Genomic DNA, 21,595 nt, shown 5'->3' on the forward strand with positions numbered 1-21,595 from the left:
CACGGATGGAAGGTGAACATAGAAAAAAGTTCCCTGTCTCCGTCGACAAGAGTTCCCTTCTTGGGAACAATAATAGATTCTTTAGAAATGAGGATTTTCCTGACAGAAGTCAGAAAGTCAAAACTTCTAAACGCTTGTCAAGTTCTTCATTCTATTCCTCGTCCTTCCGTAGCTCAGTGCATGGAAGTAGTAGGATTGATGGTTGCAGCAATGGACATAGTTCCTTTTGCACGAATTCATCTAAGACCATTACAACTGTGCATGCTGAAACAGTGGAATGGGGACTATACAGACTTGTCTCCAGTGATTCAAGTAGATCAGAAGACCAGAGACTCACTCCGTTGGTGGCTAACCCTGGACCACCTGTCCCAGGGAATGAGCTTCCGCAGACCAGAGTGGGTCATCGTCACGACCGACGCCAGTGGGCTGGGGCGCGGTCTGGGAATCCCTGAAAGCTCATGGACTATGGTCTCGGGAAGAGTCTCTTCTCCCGATAAACATTCTGGAACTGAGAGCGATATTCAATGCTCTCAGGGCTTGGCCTCAACTAGCAAAGGCCAGGTTCATAAGATTCCAATCAGACAACATGACGACTGTTGCTTATATCAATCATCAGGGGGGAACAAGGAGTTCCTTGGCGATGAACGAAGTGACCAAAATAATAAAATGGGCAGAGGATCACTTCTTCCACCTATCTGCGATCCACATCCCAGGTGTGGAAAACTGGGAGGCGGATTATCTGAGTCGTCAGACATTCCATCCGGGGGAGTGGGAACTCCACCCGGAGATCTTTGCCCAGTTGACTCAATTATGGGGCATTCCAGATATGGATCTGATGGCGTCTCGTCAGAACTTCAAGGTTCCTTGCTACGGGTCCAGATCCAGGGATCCCAAGGCGACTCTAGTGGATGCACTAGTAGCGCCTTGGACCTTCAACCTAGCCTATGTGTTTCCACCGTTTCCTCTCATTCCCAGGCTGGTAGCCAGGATCAAGCAGGAGAGGGCCTCTGTGATCTTGATAGCTCCTGCGTGGCCACACAGGACTTGGTATGCAGACCTGGTGAATATGTCATCGGTGCCACCATGGTAGCTACCTTTGAGACAGGATATTCTTGTACAGGGTCCATTCGAACATCCAAATCTGGTCTCCCTCCAGCTGACGGCTTGGAAATTGAACGCTTGATTCTATCAAAGCGTGGGTTTTCAGATTCGTTGATAGATACTCTAGTTCAAGCCAGAAAACCGGTAACTAGAGAAATTTACCATAAAATATGGAAAAGATATATCTGCTGGTGTGAATCCAAGGGATTCTTATGGAATAAGATCAAAATCCCTAAGATCCTTTCCTTTCTACAAGTGGGTTTGGATAAAGGATTATCAGCGAGTTCTCTAAAGGGACAGATTTCTGCTTTATCTGTCTTATTACACAAACGAATGGCAGCTGTGCCAGATGTTCAAGCATTTGTTCAGGCTCTGGTTAGGATCAAGCCTGTTTACAGACCTTTGACTCCTCCCTGGAGTTTAAATCTAGTTCTTTCAGTTCTTCAAGGGGTTCCGTTTGAACCTCTACATTCCATAGATATTAAGTTGTTATCTTGGAAAGTTTTGTTTTTGGTTGCTATTTCTTCTGCTAGAAGAGTTTCTGAGTTATCTGCTCTGCAGTGTTCTCTCTAAGCCTGGTTTTCTTCCAAAGGTTGTTTCTAACAAGAATATTAACCAGCAGATAGTTGTTCCTTCTTTGTGTCCGAAACCAGTTTCAAAGAAGGAACGTTTGTTACACAATTTAGACGTAGTCCGTGCTCTAAAATTCTATTTAGAAGCTACAAAAGAGTTCAGACAAACTTCTTCTCTGTTTGTCGACTATTCTGGTAAAAGGAGAGGTCAAAAAGCGACTTCTACCTCTCTTTCCTTTTGGCTTAAAAGCATCATCCGATTGGCTTACGAGACTGCCGGACGGCAGCCTCCAGAAAGAATCACAGCTCACTCCACTAGGGCTGTGGCTTCCACATGGGCCTTCAAGAACGAGGCTTCTGTTGATCAGATATGTAAGGCAGCGACTTGGTCTTCACTGCACACTTTTGCCAAATTTTACAAATTTGATACTTTTGCTTCTTCAGAGGCTATTTTTGGGAGAAAGGTTTTGCAAGCCGTGGTGCCTTCTGTTTAGGTAACCTGATTTGCTCCCTCACTTCATCCGTGTCCTAAAGCTTTGGTATTGGTTCCCACAAGTAAGGATGACGCCGTGGACCGGACACACCAATGTTGGAGAAAACAGAATTTATGCTTACCTGATAAATTACTTTCTCCAACGTTGTGTCCGGTCCACGGCCCGCCCTGGTTTTTTAATCAGGTTTGATGAATTATTTTCTCTAACTACAGTCACCACGGCACCCTATAGTTTCTCCTGTTTTTTTTTCCTCCTGTCCGTCGGTCGAATGACTGGGGTGGGCGGAGCCTAGGAGGGACTATATGGACAGCTTTGCTGGGACTCTTTGCCATTTCCTGTTGGGGAAGAGATATTCCCACAAGTAAGGATGACGCCGTGGACCGGACACACCGTTGGAGAAAGTAATTTATCAGGTAAGCATAAATTCTGTTTTTAACCAACTTTCTAATTTACTTTTATTATCAATTTTTCTTTGTTCTCTTGCTATTTTTATTTGAAAAAGCAGGAATGTAAGCTTAGCAGCCGGCTCATTTTTGGTTCAGCACCCTGGATAGCAATGCTGATTGGTAGCTACATTTAGCAACCAATCAGCAAGCTCATTACCTCACAGTTCTGCTTTTCAAATAGAGATACACAGAGAACGAAGAACAATTGATAATAGGAGTAAATTAGAAAGTTGCATAAAATTGCATGCTCTATCTGAATCATGAAAGGAAAAAAAAAATGTGTTTAGTATCCCTTTAAAGGTACATGAAACCCAAAAATATTATTTCCTGATTTAGATAGAGAATACAATTTCTTTCATGTAATTGGCAAGAGTCCATGAGCTAGTGACGTATGGGATATACATTCCTACCAGGAGGGGCAAAGTTTCCCAAACCTCAAAATGCCTATAAATACACGCCTCACCACACCCACAATTCAGTTTTACAAACTTTGCCTCCTATGGAGGTGGTGAAGTAAGTTTGTGCTAAGATTTTTACGTTGATATGCGCTTCTCAGCATATTTGAAGCCCGATTCCTCTCAGAGTACAGTGAATGTCAGAGGGACATGGAAAGTATCACCTATTGAATGCAATGGTTTTCCTCACAGGGATCTATTTCATAGGTTCTCTGTTATCGGTCGTAGAGATTCATCTCCTACCTCCCTTTTCAGATCAACGATATACTCTCATATTCCATTACCTCTACTGATAACCGTTTCAGTACTGGTTTGGATATCTGCTATATGTGGATGGGTATCTCTTGGTAAGTATGTTTTCATTACTTAAGACACTCTCAGCTATGGTTTGGCACTTTATGTATTCATATAAAGTTCTAAATATATGTATTGTACTTATATTTGCCATGATTCAGGTTTTCAGTATACTGTATTTCCTTTTGCAGACGGTCAGTTTCATATCTGGGAAATGCTTTTTTATGAAAATGTTTTTCTTACCTGGGGTATCGTCTCTTTTTCAAATTGACTGTCTTTTAAATTCACGGGTAGAATTAGGCTCACAAGGGCGCAAAATGCCAAAGTTTATTGCGTCATTCTTGGCGCAAGATTTTTTTGGTGCAAAGTTACGTTCGTTGAAGCAAATTCGTCATTTCCGGCATCTTAGTTGACACCAAGTCCTTCACAAGGTTGCGTCGTCTATGACGCAAGTGTGTCATTTCCGGGCGTTTTTGGCGCCAAAACATATTTTTCTGTTTGTTGTGCGTCATACTTGGCGCCAAATATTTTCATTATTTAAGACCCCATTCCTATTTGTCTCTTGCCTTTTTTCTATATCAGAGGGCTATGCTGTTTGTATTTTTTTCCCATTCCTGAAACTGCCATATAAGGAAATCGATAATTTTGCTTTATATGTTGTTGTTTTTTTTTCTCTTACATTTTCAAGATGTCTCAATCTGATCCTGCCTTAGAAACCACTGTTTGAACCCTGCTGCCTGATAACACTTCTACCAAAGCTAAGTGCATTTGTTGTAAACTTGTGGAGATTATACCTCCTGCTGTGGTTTGTAATAGTTGTCATGATAAACTTTTACATGCAGAAAATGTATCCATCAGTAGTAGTTCATTACCTGTTGCTGTTCCCTCAATATCTAATGCACAAGATATACCTGTAAATTTAAAAGAATTTATTTCTGATTCTATTCAGAAGGCTTTGTCTGCAATCCCGCCTTCTAATAAACGTAAAAGGTCTTTTAAAACTTCTCATAGAGTTGATGACATTTCAAATGACCGGCAACATACTGATTTATCCTTTTCTAATGAGGATCTATCTGATTCAGAAGATCCTGCCTCAGATATTGACACTGACAAATCCTCTTATTTATTTAAAATGGAGTATATTCATTCTTTGTTAAAATAAGTGTTGATTACATTAGATATGGAGGAAACTAGTCCTCTTGATATTAAAATATAAGTAAATGTTTAAATTCTGTTTATAAACCTCCTGTGGTTATTCCAGAGGTTTTTCCAGTTCCTGATGCTATTTCTGATATGATTTCTAAAGAATGGAATAGGCCTGGTGCTTCTTTTATTCCTTCTTCAAGGTTTAAAAAAATGTATCCTTTGCCAGCAGTTAGATTGGAGTTTTGGGAAAAGATTCCCAAAGTTGATGGGGCTATCTCTACTCTTGCTAAACGTACTACTATTCCTATGGAAGATAGTACTTCTTTTAAAGATACTTTAGATAGGAAACTTGAATCTTATCTAAGGAAGGCTTATTTATGTTCATCTTCTTAGGCCTGCAATTTCTTTGGCTGATGTTGCAGCTGCTTAAACTTTTTGGTTGGAAACTTTAGCACAACAAGTATCGGATCATGTTTTGTCTAGCATTGTTAATTTGATTCAACATGCTAATAATTTCATTTGTGATGCCATTTTTGATATCATCAAAATTGATGTCAAATATATGTCTTTAGCTAGAAGGGCTTTGTGGCTCAAATATTGGAATGCTGATATGACTTCTAAGTCCAGATTGCTATCTCTTTCTTTCCAAGGTAATAAATTATTTGGTTCTCAGTTGGATTCAATCATTTCAACTGTCACTGGGGGGAAGGGAGTTTTTTGCCTCAGGATAAAAGACCTAAGGGTAAGTCTAAAGCTTTTAACCGTTTTCGTTCCTTTCGACAAAATAAGGAACAGAAACCTAATTCTTCCCCCACATAATCTGTTTCCAATTTGAAGCCTTATTCAAATTGGAATAAATCCAAGCCATTTAAGAGATCAAAACCAGCCCCCAAGTCCGCATGAAGGTGCGGCCCTCATTCCAGCTCAGCTGGTAGGGGGCAGATTAAAATTTTTCAAAGATATTTGGATCAATTCGGTCCAAAATCATTGGATTCAGAGTATTGTCTCTCGGGTACAGAATAGGATTCAGAGTAAGACCGCCTGTGAGAAGATTTTTTTCTCTCACGCATTCCAGCAAACCCAGTAAAGGCTCAGGCTTTCCTGAAGTGTGTTTCAGACCTGGAGTTATCAGGGGTAATCATGCCAGTTCCGTTTCAGGAACAGGGTCTGGGGTTTTATTCAAATCTATTCTTTTTTCTCCCAAAGAAAGATAATTCATTCAGACCAGTTCTGGATCTAAAGATTTTGAATCGATATGTAACAGTACCAACTTTCAAAATGGTGACTATAAGGACTATTCTGCCTTTTGTTCAGCAAGGGCATTATATGTCCGCAATAGACTTACAGGATGCATATCTCCATATTCCGATTCTTCCGGATCACTATCAGTTCCTGAGATTCTCTTTTCTAGACAAGCATTACCAATTTGTTGCTCTTCCTTTTGGTTTAGCGACAGCTCTAAGAATCTTTTCAAAGGTTCTCGGTGCCCTACTCTCTGTAATCAAAGAGCGGGGTGTTGCAGTGTTTCCTGCAACACCCCACTCTTTGATTACAGATTACAGTCTTTACGTTCTGCAGAATCTCACACGAATCAACTAGTGTTGTTTCTTCGAAGACATGGTTGGAGGATCAATTTACCAAAAAGTTATTTGATTCCTCAGACAAAGGTAACCTTTTTAGGTTTCCAGATAGATTCAGTGTCCATGACTTTGTCTCTAACAGACAAGAGACGTTTGAAATTGGTTGCAGCCTGTCAGAACCTTCAGTCTCAGTCATTTCCTTCAGTAGCTATGTGCATGGAAGTTTTAGGTCTCATGACTGCAGCATCGGACGCTATCCCCTTTGCTCGTTTTCATATGAGACCTCTCCAGCTTTGTATGCTGAACCAATGGTGCAGGGATTATACAAGGATATCACAATTAATATCCTTAAATCCCAATGTTCGACTTTCTCTGACTTGGTGGTTAGATCACCATCGTATAACTCTAGGGGCCTCTTTCGTTCATCCAAACTGGACTGTGATCACAACACATGCAAGTCTTTCAGGTTGGGGAGCTATTTGGGGATCTCTGACAGCACAAGGGGTTTGGAAATCTCAAGAGGCGAGATTACCAATCAATATTTTGGAACTCCGTGCAATTCTCAGGGCTCTTCAGTTTTGGCCTCTGTTGAAGAGAGAACCGTTCATTTGTTTTCAGACAGACAATATCACAACTGTGGCTTATGTCAATCTTTAGGGTGGGACTCACAGTCCTCAAGCTATGAAAGAAGTATCTCGGATACTTGTTTGGGTGAAATCCAGCTCCTGTCTAATTTCTGTGGTTCATATCCCAGGTATAGACAATTGGGAAGCGGATTATCTCAGTCGTCAGACTTTACATCCGGGAGAATGGTCTTTCCACCCAGATGTGTTTTCTCAAATTGTTCAGATGTGCGGGGTTCCAGAAATAGATCTGATGGCATCTCATCTAAACAAAAAACTTCCCAGGTTCCTGTCCAGGTCCAGGGATCCTCAGGCCGAAGCAGTGAATGCATTTAAACTTCTTTGGCGTTATCAACCTGCTTATATTTTTCCGCCTCTAGTTCTTCTTCCAAGAGTGATCTCCAAAATCATCATGGAGCAATCGTTTGTGCTGCTGGTGGCTCCAGCATGGTCTCACGGGTTTTGGTATGCGGATCTTGTTCGGATGTCCAGTTGCCATCCTTGGCCACTTCCATTAAGGCCAGTCCTTCTATCTCAAGGTCCATTTCTCCATCAGGATCTCAAATCATTAAATTTGAAGGTATGGAAATTGAACGCTTAGTGCTTAGTCATAGAGGTTTCTCTGACTCAGTGATTAATACTATGTTGCAGGCTCGTAAATCTGTTTCTAGAAAGATTTATTATCGAGTTTGGAAGACTTACATTTCATGGTGTTAATCTCATAAATTCTCTTGGCATTCTTTTAGAATTCCTAGAATTTTACAGTTTCTTCAGGATGGTTTGGATAAAGGTTTGTCTGCAAGTTCATTCAAAGGACAAATCTCTGCTCTTTCTGTTTTATTCCACAGAAAAATTGCTAAACTTCCTGATATTCACTGTTTTGTACAGGCTTTGGTTCGTATCAAGCCTGTCATTAAATCAATCTCTCCTCCTTGGAGTCTTAATTTGGTTTTGAAGGCTTTACAGGCTCCTCCATTTGAGCCTATGCATTCTTTGGACATTAAATTACTTTCTTGGAAAGTGTTGTTCCTTATGGCCATCTCTTCTGCTAGAAGATTTTCTGAATTATCTGCTCTCTCTTGGGAATCTCCTTTTCTGATTTTTCATCAGGATAAGGCAGTTTTGCGGACGTCAATTAAATTCTTACCTAAGGTTGTGAATTCTAACAACATTAATAGATAAATTGTTGTTCCTTCTTTGTGTCCTAATCCTAAGAATTCTTTGGAGAGATCTTTATGTTGAAGCTACTAAAGATTTCAGGAAGACTTCTAGTCTATTTGTTATATTTTCTGGTTACAGGAAAGGTCAGAAGGCTTCTGCCTTTTCTTTGGCATCGTGGTTAAAGCTTTTGATTCATCAAGCTTATTTGGAGTCGGGTAAAGCCCCGCCTCAGAGAATTACAGCTCATTCTACTAGATCAGTTTCCATTTCTTGGGCTTTTAAGAATGAAGCTTCAGTTGATCAGATTTGCAAAGCAGCAACTTGGTCTTCTTTGCATACATTTACTAAATTCTACCATTTTGATCTACCATCTACCATTCTTCAGAAGCAGTTTTTGGTAGGAAAGTTCTTCAGGCAGCTGTTTCAGTTTGATTCTTGTGCTTATGATTTAAGATTTCCCTTTTATTTTTGAGAATAAACTTATATTGGGTTGTGGATTTTTTTTTTTTTCAGTGAAATGGCTGTTTTTAGTCCCTCCCTCTCTAGTGACTCTTGCGTGGAGTTCCACATCTTGGGTATTGCTATCCCATACGTCACTAGCTCATGGACTCTTGCCAATTACATGAAAGAAAACATAATTTATGTAAGAACTTACCTGGTAAATTAATGTCTTTCATATTGGCAAGAGTCCATGAGGCCCACCCCTTTTTTATGGTGGTTATGATTTTTTTGTATGAAGCACAATTATTTCCAAATTCCTTTGTTGATGCTTTTTACTCCTTTCTTTATCACCCCACTTCTTAGCTATTCGTTAAACTGAATTGTGGGTGTGGTGAGGGGTGTATTTATAGTCATTTTGAGGTTTGGGAAACTTTGCCCCTCCTGGTAGGATTGTATATCTCATACCTCACTAGCTCATGGACTCTTGTCAATATGAAAGAAATGAATCAGATAAGTTCTTACATACATTATGTTTTTAAACAGCTTTCCAATTTATTTCTATTATCTTTTTTGCTTCATTATCTTTGTATCCTTTGTTGAAGAAGCAGCAATGCACTACTGGGAAATTGCTGAATATACTGGGTGAGCCAATTACATGAGGCAAATATGTGCAGCCATCAATTAGCAGCTCCTGACTCTATCTAGGTATCCCTTTCAGCAAAGGATATCAAGAGAACAAAACAAATTAGATAGTAGAAGTACATTGAAAAGTTGTTTAGAATCAAATGCTCTATCTGAATCATGAAAGAAAAAAATGTGTATGTCCCTTTAAGGGAGCTGGATGGGGGTAAGCATTTAAACTAAAAACATAAATGGATATGGAAATTGGATACACTTTTCGCCAAGGGTATGAATAGGGAATTTGATCTTAACCCGTTGCTGTGATTTTGCATAATTGTGTTATGTTATGTATATATGGTTTGTCTATCTATTACTTTGTAGGTGGTTATGCTAATTTTTGCTTCCTCTTCAACTTTGTTTTAAATCTTGGCCCATTAGGATACATCAAAAAGGCAATATAGGGCTAAAATTGTTGGTGTTGCTCTATGTGAGATTTTTTTATAACCCCGCCCAATATGTGTGTTCCTATTGGCCCATGTTTTAAGCTGTACTTCTATAAAATGTTTGTATGTGCATTGTTTTGTTAGCTTGACAAAGGGGCAGGAGCCCCGAAACGTTGCTGTTCACCTAATAAAAGGTTCTTTCACATTTAAGAGGGCAACATCTTTTGGTTTGAAGCATTTAAACTTCTTAGTCTTAGCCCCCTTAAGTCCAATACCCCCCCCCCCCCCCAATAACCACTATTTGAAAATAAATCAACTGCTCTTTCAAATGGTGTATTTGGGTATAAACTTTAAACACCAGCATGCAAAAAATAAAATTAAAGATCCCCACACTTCCCCACATTGATTGCAGACTATGGGTCTCTTGGCACTTACAACAGGTCATCAAAAAGGCCTAGAGACCCCCATTACCCCTTGTTTTAACACCCATAAGCCCATCTTTAAGATAAATCCCCTATACAGGTTTTTATAGCCAGGCAATCACTGTGGTAATAGGGATCAGCTGGCTTGTAGAAATATGCATTTATTTGAGTAGAGGCTCAAATAAATGCATACATGCACATTTTAAGTTATATACATATACCCAAATGGTCTTTTTATGTGGATAACCCTTTCTTTTTATGACAGAGTCTAGAAAAAACACACACACACTTGTTTATTAAAATTGTAATCAAATATACATATTTCTTTCATTTAATTGCCAAGAGTCCATGAGCTAGTGACGTATGGGATATACAATCCTACCAGGAGGGGCAAAGTTTCCCAAACCTCAAAATGCCTATAAATACACCCCTCACCACACCCACAATTCAGTCTTACAAACTTTGCCTCCATATGGAGGTGGTGAAGTAAGTTTGTGCTTGATTTTCTTCTGTGATATGCGCTTCTAAGCATTTTGAAGCCCAATTCCTCTCAGAGTACAGTGTTTGTCAGAGGGATGTGAAGAGAGTATCACCTATTGATTCTATGGTTTACCTCATGGGAAATCTTTTCAAAGTTTCTCTGTTATCGGTCGTAGAGATTCATCTCCTACCTCCCTTTTCAGATCAATGATATACTCTCATATACCATTACCTCTACTGATACTGTTTCAGTACTGGTTTGGCTATTTGCTATATGTGGATGGGTGTCTTTCGGTAAGTATGTTTTCATTACTTAAGACACTTTCAGCTATGGTTTGGCACTTTATGTATTAATATAAAGTTTTAAATATATGTTTTGCACTTATATTTGCCATGAGTCAGGTTTATGTATATTTCCTTTTGCAGACTATCAGTTTCAAAATTGGGAAACATATTTAGGAAGTTATTTTTTCTTACCTGGGGTATAGTCTTTCTCTTCAAATTGACTGCTTTTTCATTAATTTTCGCAGGCAAAATTAGGCTTGCGAGGTCGTAAAATGCTGATATTTATTGCGTCATTTTTGCACGAGAATTTTTTTTGCGCAAAGGTACATTCGGTGACGCAAATTCGTCATTTCCGGCGTTTTTGTTGATGCCAGGTTTCCTTGCACAAGGTTGCGTCTATGTAAATAGTCTTCCTGCGCTAAAGGCCAGATTATGTGGACCTAAAGCTAAAACATTTGAGGTGACACTGAATAGATGGAAATGATCACTCAGGACATAAAATATGTTAAATATGAGCTAATATTTATTATTAATAAAAGAGATGATTAAAATATTTTCTTTGAAAATGTATTAGTAAAATAATTTTTTAAATTTTTTTTAAAAAAATTGGTTAAAAATAGAATTTAATTGAATTTTGTATTAAAAAGCTGATATAATAATGTTTTTCAGCAAAAATAACAGAGGCAAAAAAGATGAAAAGAAAAGATATAAGTGAGGTGAGTGTACTGAGCAGAGGATATAGTTAGTATACACAGCACATTTAGTTAGTATGTTAGTATAGTTAGTGAGGTTATTCAAACAACAGATGCGGTTAATATACAGCAAGTGTAATGAGTGCAGTGGATTTGATTGAGGTTAAAGTGTAAACTAAAAATGGGTCAGCTAAAGGTGTATAAGCTCAAGTGGTGTGTGCTAAAAGTGGTGTGTGCTAAAAATGTATTATAAATTAAAATTATGTCAACTAAACAGCTATAAAATAAATATACCTAAATTCATCAAGTGGACAGTTGTGCAAAAAAGCAATATAAATGAAACTTAGCTAAAAAATAAAGTTAAATATTAAAGTTAAATAGAGCTAGGTTAATAAGGCAAAGTTAGTACAACTAAAACAGCGTAACTAAAATTTGGTATTAAAAATTGCCATTTCAAACACAATTGTGATAGAACTGTAAAATGAAAGTTCTTTTCTGTGCACAGATAAAGAGTGTTGGCATATGCAAAATGTTGGGCAAGTGAAATTTTCAGTGCCGTCTCCTTTTTATGTTAAAAGTACCTTGTAAGATCAGACTCACAGTCTTTTTTGTAATTCAATCCTATGGTAAAATCAAATGAAGTAATCCAAAGTTCAGGTAATACCAGGTTACCTTAAGCTGCTTTTATTCAAGGAAGCATCTGTCAGGTTGTTAATATAGTACCTTGTTTCTTTCCTTGTCCTTTGTGGTAAAGCCAGGTTACCACTATGAATTTCAAGCCGCATACAGGGCTGGTGTGACGTTAATGTGGTGCTTCCGCGTCTGGAAGCAGAGTAGTTCTCGTCTGGTCTTTTTCTTGATGATGGTAGTCTGACGTCACAGACTACGGTGGCTCAAATTGGCCAAAAAGAAGTAACGCGTTTCGGTCGTGGACCTTTCTCAAACTTCTGATTTGCTCCGTGTTCGTCTTGGTCTTTATATAGCAGAGCTTGTAACTTGACGTATGTAAGCACCTCCTTATTTGTTGTCAAAGGGCTAACATCAGATATGGGATGCCAGGAATCAGGTGATCACCAGTTGGGTAGAGTATCAGTGGAGAAATTGTCTAGTCCTGGAATCTGAGTCACTCAAGAGCAGGGTGACCTTGGAAGGAAGTGAAATAATGTGATACCTGGTATAGCAGTTACAAGCTCTGCTATATAAAGACCAAGACGAACACGGAGCAAATCAGAAGTTTGAGAAAGGTCCACGACCGAAGCGCGTTACTTCTTTTTGGCCAATTTGAGCCACCGTAGTCTGTGACGTCAGACTACCATCATCAAGAAAAAGACCAGACGAGAACTACTCTGCTTCCAGACGCGGAAGCACCACATTAACGTCACACCAGCCCTGTATGCGGCTTGAAATTCATAGTGGTAACCTGGCTTTACCACAAAGGACAAGGAAAGAAACAAGGTACTATATTAACAACCTGACAGATGCTTCCTTGAATAAAAGCAGCTTAAGATAACCTGGTATTACCTGAACTTTGGATTACTTCATTTGATTTTACCATAGGATTGAATTACAAAAAAGACTGTGAGTCTGATCTTACAAGGTACTTTTAACATAAAAAGGAGACGGCACTGAAAATTTCACTTGCCCAACATTTTGCATATGCCAACACTCTTTATCTGTGCACAGAAAAGAACTTTCATTTTACAGTTCTATCACAATTGTGTTTGAAATGGCAATTTTTAATACCAAATTTTAGTTACGCTGTTTTAGTTGTACTAACTTTGCCTTATTAACCTAGCTCTATTTAACTTTAATATTTAACTTTATTTTTTAGCTAAGTTTCATTTATATTGCTTTTCGCACAACTGTCCACTTGATGAATTTAGGTATATTTATTTTATAGCTGTTTAGTTGACATAATTTTAATTTATAATACATTTTTAGCACACACCACTTTTAGCACACACCACTTGAGCTTATATACCTTTAGCTGACCCATTTTTAGTTTACACTTTAACCTCAATCAAATCCACTGCACTCATTACACTTGCTGTATATTAACCGCATCTGTTGTTTGAATAACCTCACTAACTATACTAACATACTAACTAAATGTGCTGTGTATACTAACTATATCCTCTGCTCAGTACACTCACCTCACTTATATCTTTTCTTTTCATCTTTTTTGCCTCTGTTATTTTTGCTGAAAAACATTATTATATCAGCTTTTTAATACAAAATTCAATTAAATTCTATTTTTAATCAATTTTTTTTAAAAAAATTTAAAAAATTATTTTACTAATAAATTTTCAAAGAAAATATTTTAATCATCTCTTTTATTAATAATAAATATTAGCTCATATTTAACATATTTTATGTCCTGAGTGATCATTTCCATCTATTCAGTGTCACCTCAAATGTTTTAGCTTTAGGTCCACATAATCTGGCCTTTAGCGCAGGAAGACTATTTACATAGATTTCAATCATCAATTTTATCTGGGGATTTTTTGATATCAACCTGTATACTTTGAGGTGAATTGTTTCAGCGCTCTCTCTCTCCCTAGATATATTCCAACAAGGTTGCGTCTGCCATGGCGCGAGTTGCGTCATTTCCGGATGTTGTTAACGCCAAAATAATTCATTTTGCATTGCGCGTCAAAAATAATTTAATTATTTTAAACCCCACTTCCTATATGCCTCTTGCTTTTTTTATGCTCAGAGGGCTATGCTCTTTGCATTTTTTTCCCATTCCTGAAACTGCCATATAAGGAAATTGATCATTTTGCCTTATAAGTTGTTTTTTTTCTCTTACATTTGCAAGATGTCTCAATCTGATCCTGTCTTAGAAACCACTGTTGGAACCCTGCTGCCGGATAACAGTTCTACTGAAGCTAAGTGTATCTGTTGTAAGTTAGCGGAGATTATATCTCCAGCTGTAGTATGTAACAGTTGTCATGATAAGCTTTTACATGCAGAGAATGTATCCATCAGTACTAGTACAATGCCTGTTGTTCCTTCAACATCTAATGTACATGATATCCCTGTGAATATTAAAGATTTTATTGCTGATGCAATTCAGAGGGCTTTGTCTGCTATTCCGCCTTCTAATAAACTTAAAAGGTCTTTTAAATCTTCTCATAAGGTTGATGAAATTTCAAATGACCGAAAACATACTAAATTATCCTCCTCTGATGAGGGTCTATCTGGTTTAGAAGATCCTACCGCAGATATTGACACTGACAAATCTACTTATCTCTTTAAGATGGAGTATATTCGTTCCTTGTTAATAGAGGTGTTGATTACTTTGGATATTGAGGAAGCTAGTCCTCTTGATACTAAAACTAGTAAACGTTTAAATTCTGTTTATAAACCTCCTGTGCTTACTCCAGAGGTTTTTCCAGTTCCTGATGCTATTTCTGATATGATTTGAAAGGAATTGAGTAGGCCTGGTACTTTTTTTATTCCTTCTTCTAGGTTTAAAAATTTGTATCCTTTGGCAGCAGTTAGGTTGGAGTTTTGGGAAAAAATCCCAAAAGTTGATGGGGCTATTTGTACTCTTGCCAAACGTACTACTATTCCTATGGAAGACAGTACTTCTTTTAAAGAATCTTTAGATAGGAAACTTGAATCTTATCTAAGGAAAGCTTATTTATTTCCTGGCTATATTCTTAGGCCTGCTATATCCATGGCTGATGTTGCAGCTGCATCAACTTTTTGGTTGGAAAGCTTAGTGCAACAGAAAACAGATCCTGATTTGTCTAGCATTGTTCGCTTGCTTCAACATGCTAATTTTATCTGTGATGCTATTTTTTATATCATCAATATTGATGTTAAATCTATGTATTTAGCTATTTTAGCTAGAAGAGCTTTGTGGCTCAAATATTGGAATGCTGACATAGTATCTAAGTCTAGATTACTACTCTTTCTTTCCAAGGTAACAATTTATTTGATTCTCAGTTGGATTCAATTATTTCAACTGTCACTGGGGGAAGGGAGTTTTTTTTACCTCAAGATAAAAGATCTAAGGGTAAATCTAAAGCTTTTAATCGTTTTCATTCTTTTCGACAGAATAAGGAAAGAAAGCCAATCCTCCCCCCAAAGAATCTGGTTCCAATTGGAAACCTTCTTCAAGTTGGAATAAATCCAAGCCTTTTAAGAAAACAAAGCCAGCCCCAAAGTCCGCATGAAGGTGTGGCCCTCATTCCAGATCAGCTGGTGGGGGGCAGATTAAAAATTTTCCAAAAGATTTGGGCAGATTCTGTCCAAAATCTATGGATTCAAAGTATTGTCTCTCAAGAGTATCGAATAGGTTTTAGAGTAAGACCTCATGTGAGAAGATTTTTTCTCTCACACATTCCAGCAAATCCAGTGAAGGCTCAGGCTTTTCTGAAATGTGTTTCAGATCTAGAGCTTTCAGGGGTAATTATACCAGTTCTGTTCAGGAACAGGGTCTGGGGTTTCAAATCTATTCATTGTCCCAAAAAACTAAGGCCAGTTCTGGATATGAAAATTTTGAATCGTTTTGTAAGATTGGCAACTTTCAAAATGGTGACTATAAGGACTATTCTGCCTTTTGTTCAGCAAGGTCATTATATGTCCACGATAGACTTACAGGATGCATATCTTCATATTCTGATTCATCCAGACCACTATCGGTTTCTGATATTCTTTTTTCTAGGCAAGCATTACCAATTTGTCGTTCTTCCATTTTTTCAAAGGTTCCCAGTGCCCTACTCTCTGTAATCAGAGAACAGGATATTGTGGTGTTTCCTTAATTGGACGATATCTTGGTACTAGCTCAGTCTTTACATTCTGCCGAATCTCACATGAATCAAATAGTGTTGTTTCTTTAAAGACATGGTTGGAGGATCAATTTACCAAAAAGTTCCTTGATTCCTCAGACAAGGGTCACCTTTTTAGGTTTCCAGATAGATTCAGTGTCCATGACTCTGTCTCTAACAGACAAGAGACGTATACAATTGGTTTCAGCTTGTCGAAACCTTCTCATCTCAATCATTTCCTTCAGTAGCTATGTGCATGGAAGTTTTAGGTCTCATGACTGCAGCATCGGACACGATCCCCTTTTGCTCTTTTTCATATGAGATCTCTTCAGCTTTGTATGCTGAATCAATGGTGCAGGGATTATGCAAGGATATCACAATTAATATCCTTAAATCCCAATGTTCGACTCTCTCTGACTTGGTAGTTAGATCACAATTGTATAGTTCAAGGGACCTCTTTTGTTCGTCCAACCTGGACTGTGATCACAACAGATGCAAGTCTTTCAGGTTGGGGAGCTGTCTGGGGATCTCTGACAGCACACAGGGTTTGGAAATCTCAAGAGGCGAGGTTACCAATCAATATTTTAGAACTCTGTGCTATTATCAGGGCTCTTCAGGTTTGGCCTCTGTTGAAGAGGGAACCATACATTTGTTTTCAGACAGACAATATCACAACTGTGGCATATGTCAATCATCAGGGTGGGACTCACAGTCCCCTAGCTATGAAAGAAGTATCTTGGATACTTTCTTTGGCGAATTCCAGCTCTTGTCTAATTTCTGCGGTACATATCCCAGGTGTAGACAATAAGGAAGCGGATTATCTCAGCCGTCAGACTTTACATCCGGGGTGTGGTCTGTCCATCCAGATGTGTTTTTTTCAGATTGTTCAGATGTGGGGTCTTCCAGAAATAGATCTAATGGCTTCCCATCTAAACAGGAAACTTCCCATGTACTTGTCCAGGTCCAGGGATCCTCAGGCGGAGTTGGTGGATGCATTAGCAGTTCCTTGGTTTTATCAACCTGCTTATATCTTCCAGCCTCTAGTTCTTCTTCCACGAGTGATCTCCAAGATCATCATGGAACAATCGTTTGTGTTTCTGGTAGCACCAGCATGGCCTCACAGGTTCTGGTATGTGGATCATGTCCGGATGTCCAGTTGCCAACCTTGGCCACTTTCTTTAAGACCAGACCTTCTGTCTCAAGGACCGTTTTTCCATCAGGATCTCAAATCGTTAAATTTGAAGGTATGGAAATTGAACGTCTAGTGCTTAGTCATAGAGGTTTCTCTGACTCAGTGATTGATACTATGTTACAGGCTTGTAAATCTATTTCTAGTAAGATTTATTATCGAGTTTGGAAGACTTATATTTCATGGTGTTCTTCTCATAAATTCTCCTGGCATTCTTTTAGAATTCCTAGAATTTTACAGTTTCTTCAGGATGGTTTGAATAAAGGTTTGTCTGCAAGTTCCTTGAAGGTACAAATCTCGTCTCTTTCAGTTTTATTTCACAGAAAGATTGCTAAGCTTCCTGATATTCACTGTTTTGTGCAGGCTTTGGTCCGTATCAAGCCTGTCATTAAATCAATCTCTCCTCCTTGGAGTCTTAATTTGGTTTTGAAGGCTTTACAGGCTCCTCCTTTTGAGCCTATGTATTCTTTGGATATTAAATTGCTTTCTTGGAAAGTGTTGTTCCTTTTGGCTATCTCTTCTGCTAGAAGAGTTTCCAAATTATCCGCTCTTTCTTGTGAGTCTCCTTTTCTGATTTTCCATCAGGATAAGGCAGTTTTACGGACATCATTTAAATGTTTACCTAAAGTTGTTAATTCTAACAACATTAATAGGGAAATTGTTGTTCCCTCTTTGTGTCCTAATCCTAAGAATTCTTTGGAGATCCTTACATTCTCTGGATGTTCTAAGAGCTTTTAAATATTATGTTGAAGCTACTAAATATTTCAGGAAGACTTCTACTCTATTTGTTGTCTTTTCTGGTCCTAGGAAAGGTCAGAAAGCTTCTGCCATTTCCTTGGCATCCTCAGGCTTATTTGGAGTCGGGTCAGACCCCACCTCAGAGAATCACAGCTCATTCTACTAGATCAGTTTCCACTTCATGGAATAAAGCTTCAGTTGATCAGATTTGCAAAGCAGCAACTTTGTCTTTTTTGCATACATTTACAACATTCTACCATTTTTATATATTTGCCTCTTTGGAAACAGTTTTTGGTAGAAAAATTATTCTGGCAGCTGTTTCAGTTTGATTCCTCTGCTTATGTTTTAATTTTTTTCTTTTCAATTATGAGGAAAACTTATTTTTTTGGATGTGGATTTAATTTTTTCAGCGGAAAATGGCTGTTTTTATTTTTATCCCTCCCTCTCTAGTGACTCTTTTGTGGAGTACCACATCTTGGGTATTACTATCCCATACGTCACTAGCTCATGGACTCTTGCCAATTACATGAAAGAAAACATAATTTATGTAAGAACTTACCGGATAAATTAATTTCTTTCATATTGGCAAGAGTCCATGAGACCCACCCTTTTTATGGTGGTTATGTTTTTTTGCATAAAACACAATTATATTTCCAGTTCCTATTTTTGATGCTTTTTACTCCTTTTTGTATCACCCCACTACTTGGCTATTCATTAAACTGAATTGTGTGTGTGGTGATATTTATAGACATTTTGAGGTTTGGGAAATTTTGCCCCTCCTGGTAGAATTATATATCCAATACGTCACTAGCTCATGGACTCTTGCCAATATGAAAGAAATTAATTTATCAGGTAAGTTCTTACATAAATTATGTTTTTTTTACACATTTCGATGTTGATTTCTCACGTCATGATATACACATAAAATAATGGTATAATATGAATCTACTAATATATATATATATATATATATATATATATATATATATATATATATATATCAATCATATTTGTGGGTTTATTATTGCAAATGACCAGCAGTAGGGCTTAAATGTTTAAATAAAGTGATAGCAAAAAATGCTAAAAATTCTTTGGACAAGTTTTTTTTCTCAAATTCCTGGTAGCTAAGGGGTTAATCTTCCCTAAACAACTGTTTTCTATTTAAAGCATATATAAACAAAAAAGACTACTAAATATACATCTTTAGACAACTTTAGCACAGTTATTAAGCTGTAATATGCATTCGATTTTGACTAATATCAATCTCTGTTAAGTTTCCCTCAGCGTTCTTTAAAGGAAGGGTAAACATGTGTGCTGCATTTTGCTATGAAGTTCTCAAGTGCTGCACTTCCAAACTGAGCTCCACCAGAAATGAGGCTTCTGCTCTTCTGTATCTCCTCATGAGGAACAACTTTGAATTTACAAAAAGAAAGACGTTTCTCAGGACACACTTGCAAGTGAGTATTTGTTGAAACCTAAAAGCATATTGTTCTAAAGGACATTCATTATAGTGTATAATTAAATGGGGTTAGTAGAGTTGAACAACTACCCAATTAGAATGTAATTAATAGATCATATAACAGTACACAAATAATTGGAAAATCAAAAATGAAAGCACTCACCATTCAACGTTGATCAAGCTGCCCCACCACCCAGGTCCTTTCCTTCCACGAACCCCATAGCAAATACAAACATAGAAACTTTTACCTTACGGTTTTCACGGGTGGTGCTTAAGAGCCAGCTGTATCCATTGGTAAAAGTATGTCACAATTCATCGAGTAAGCCTGAGGTAAAATCAAGAAACTTTTATTGTGTCATTTTAAAAATTTTAAAAAAATATGTTTTTTTAAAATGACACAATAAAAGTTTCTTGATTTTACCTTGGGCTTACTCGATTAATTGTGACATACTTCTATCAATGGATACAGCTGGCTCTTAAGCACCTCCCGTGAAAACCGGAAGGTAAAAGTTTTTATGTTTGTAATTAATAAATCAGTCTTATTTTTTGTGTGACAAATTAACTTATTCCCTGACAATCTTTCTGTATACTCGTTATGATGTGCACTGGCTTATGTACTTACTAATAGCCTATGGGCTATGTGGGAATTGCAGAAACTCACCCAGCAAATGACCACACCACTTACCCTAATGTAGCACGTGGATACAGTAGGGATCCCATCCTACACTTATACTGACAGTAGAGGATATACTGAAGGAGTATATCTTCATTGCCAAACAGGAGGAGGCTAAGGAACTCTCCTACAACATCCATGGCAGTTTTGTGACAACAATTCCTGAGAGGAGATTCAATTTGCACAGCCAGTACTCCTCTATGTCCCTCTCTTCCAGGAACTATCCATTGAGGAAACATTTTTTTTTGTTACAAATATCCCTGTAATTCTTCAATAAATCCTTAGCAGCTCTTATCTTTGCCTTCTCCTTGACACGGCAAGGAACTACTGGGAGGGAAAGGGTAGTATAAGGGATACTTAAAGCTTTCTTTTAGGATGTTAAATCCCACCACTAGGAGGTGATCAAGAACCCCCATACAAGAGCTTTAAAACCTTCCCACCTCCTATCTCTCTCTAAGTTTCTTTCCTAAGATATGGTGAGTCCTCAATTACTGTTGGGAATATCACTCCTGGTCAACAGGAGGAGACAATCCCCAGTCATTCTCTTTGCCTTTGGTGCAAGGAGGAGGTGACGTTTTGGTGTCTAAATAAGATTTTCTTCAATCAAGAGTTTGTTAATTTAAAAGCCAGAGTAGGTTTGCTCTGATCTTTCCTCATAGATTGGGTTTAGCTGTACTCCACGACAGTCTCTTCAGTAGGGCAGTGGTAGCTTTCAAGCAGTTAGGAACTTGTGAGGTGGGCCTCACTGCGATTTCTTAACAGGTTGCTGCCCTTATGTAGAAAGCTAGAGTATGTTTACTCTGTCCTTCCTTGTTTTCACAGGTCTCTGTGAGGAGGGGCTTCCTCTCATGTCGGGTGAGCTGTCCTCCTGCCGGACAGCCAAAGGTGCAGGTAAGTGCCATTTTTTTGTTTTCTTTTGGAAAAGATCACTGGCACTAAAACAGAAAAGAGCTGCACTAATTCTGTGGTTACATTCCTGAGATAACAAACAAGTTTATTATGGCAGGGAGCAAGCACTGTGGGTGACATTTTGAGAGTGTAAATTGGTGGCTCAGTGTGTGTTACTTTCTCTACGTATCCGGTTGAGGAGTGAACTTAACAGTCGGGTGGGTGTTTATTATTTACTTCAGAGGTGACTGAGTAGAATCGGAAGATTTATTCAGATCGATGATAGCCTTAATGGCCGCCGGGACCACCTCTAACACAAGAAAGGCGGATCCTTTTCCTGTGGCGGTACTTCTGACTAAAAGCACACATTTTTTTGTGAGTAAAGTGGAGCAGCTTACAGCGGACTGTTTAATTGCTCTGCAGAGACCACGGAGCATTTGCGATCAAAAAGAGGGGAGTTTAAAGTCATTTCACTACTCTGGTTTGCAGTGAGGGCAGGTAGGCACCTCAGTAAAAGCGCTGAGGTGTAGAGGTGTGTATGTTTAATCTTCTGTGGTGCAGGAGGCCTTGCCACATAATATATTGCATTTGTGAGTTAAAGGAACGGGGTTGAA

At 38.2% G+C, this 21,595-nt stretch overlaps 1 protein-coding gene across 3 annotated transcripts in view; it reads left to right on the plus strand.

Annotated features, from left to right (window-relative positions):
- DOCK11 (dedicator of cytokinesis 11) overlaps window positions 1-21,595 on the plus strand; it is a 923,283-nt gene that overhangs the window by 588,713 nt on the left and 312,975 nt on the right. For 2 of the 3 annotated variants that reach the window (XM_053699249.1, XM_053699250.1), the window contains one exon: window positions 19,236-19,418. The exons of the other annotated variant lie outside the window; for it this stretch is intronic. In XM_053699249.1, the coding sequence (XP_053555224.1) occupies window positions 19,236-19,418 (183 nt within the window). The remainder of the gene's footprint in view (window positions 1-19,235; window positions 19,419-21,595) is intronic. 3 annotated transcript variants of the gene reach the window in all.

This window comes from Bombina bombina, chromosome 1 (genome assembly GCF_027579735.1).
Source record: "Bombina bombina isolate aBomBom1 chromosome 1, aBomBom1.pri, whole genome shotgun sequence".
Classification (NCBI taxonomy): Eukaryota; Metazoa; Chordata; class Amphibia; order Anura; family Bombinatoridae; genus Bombina; species Bombina bombina.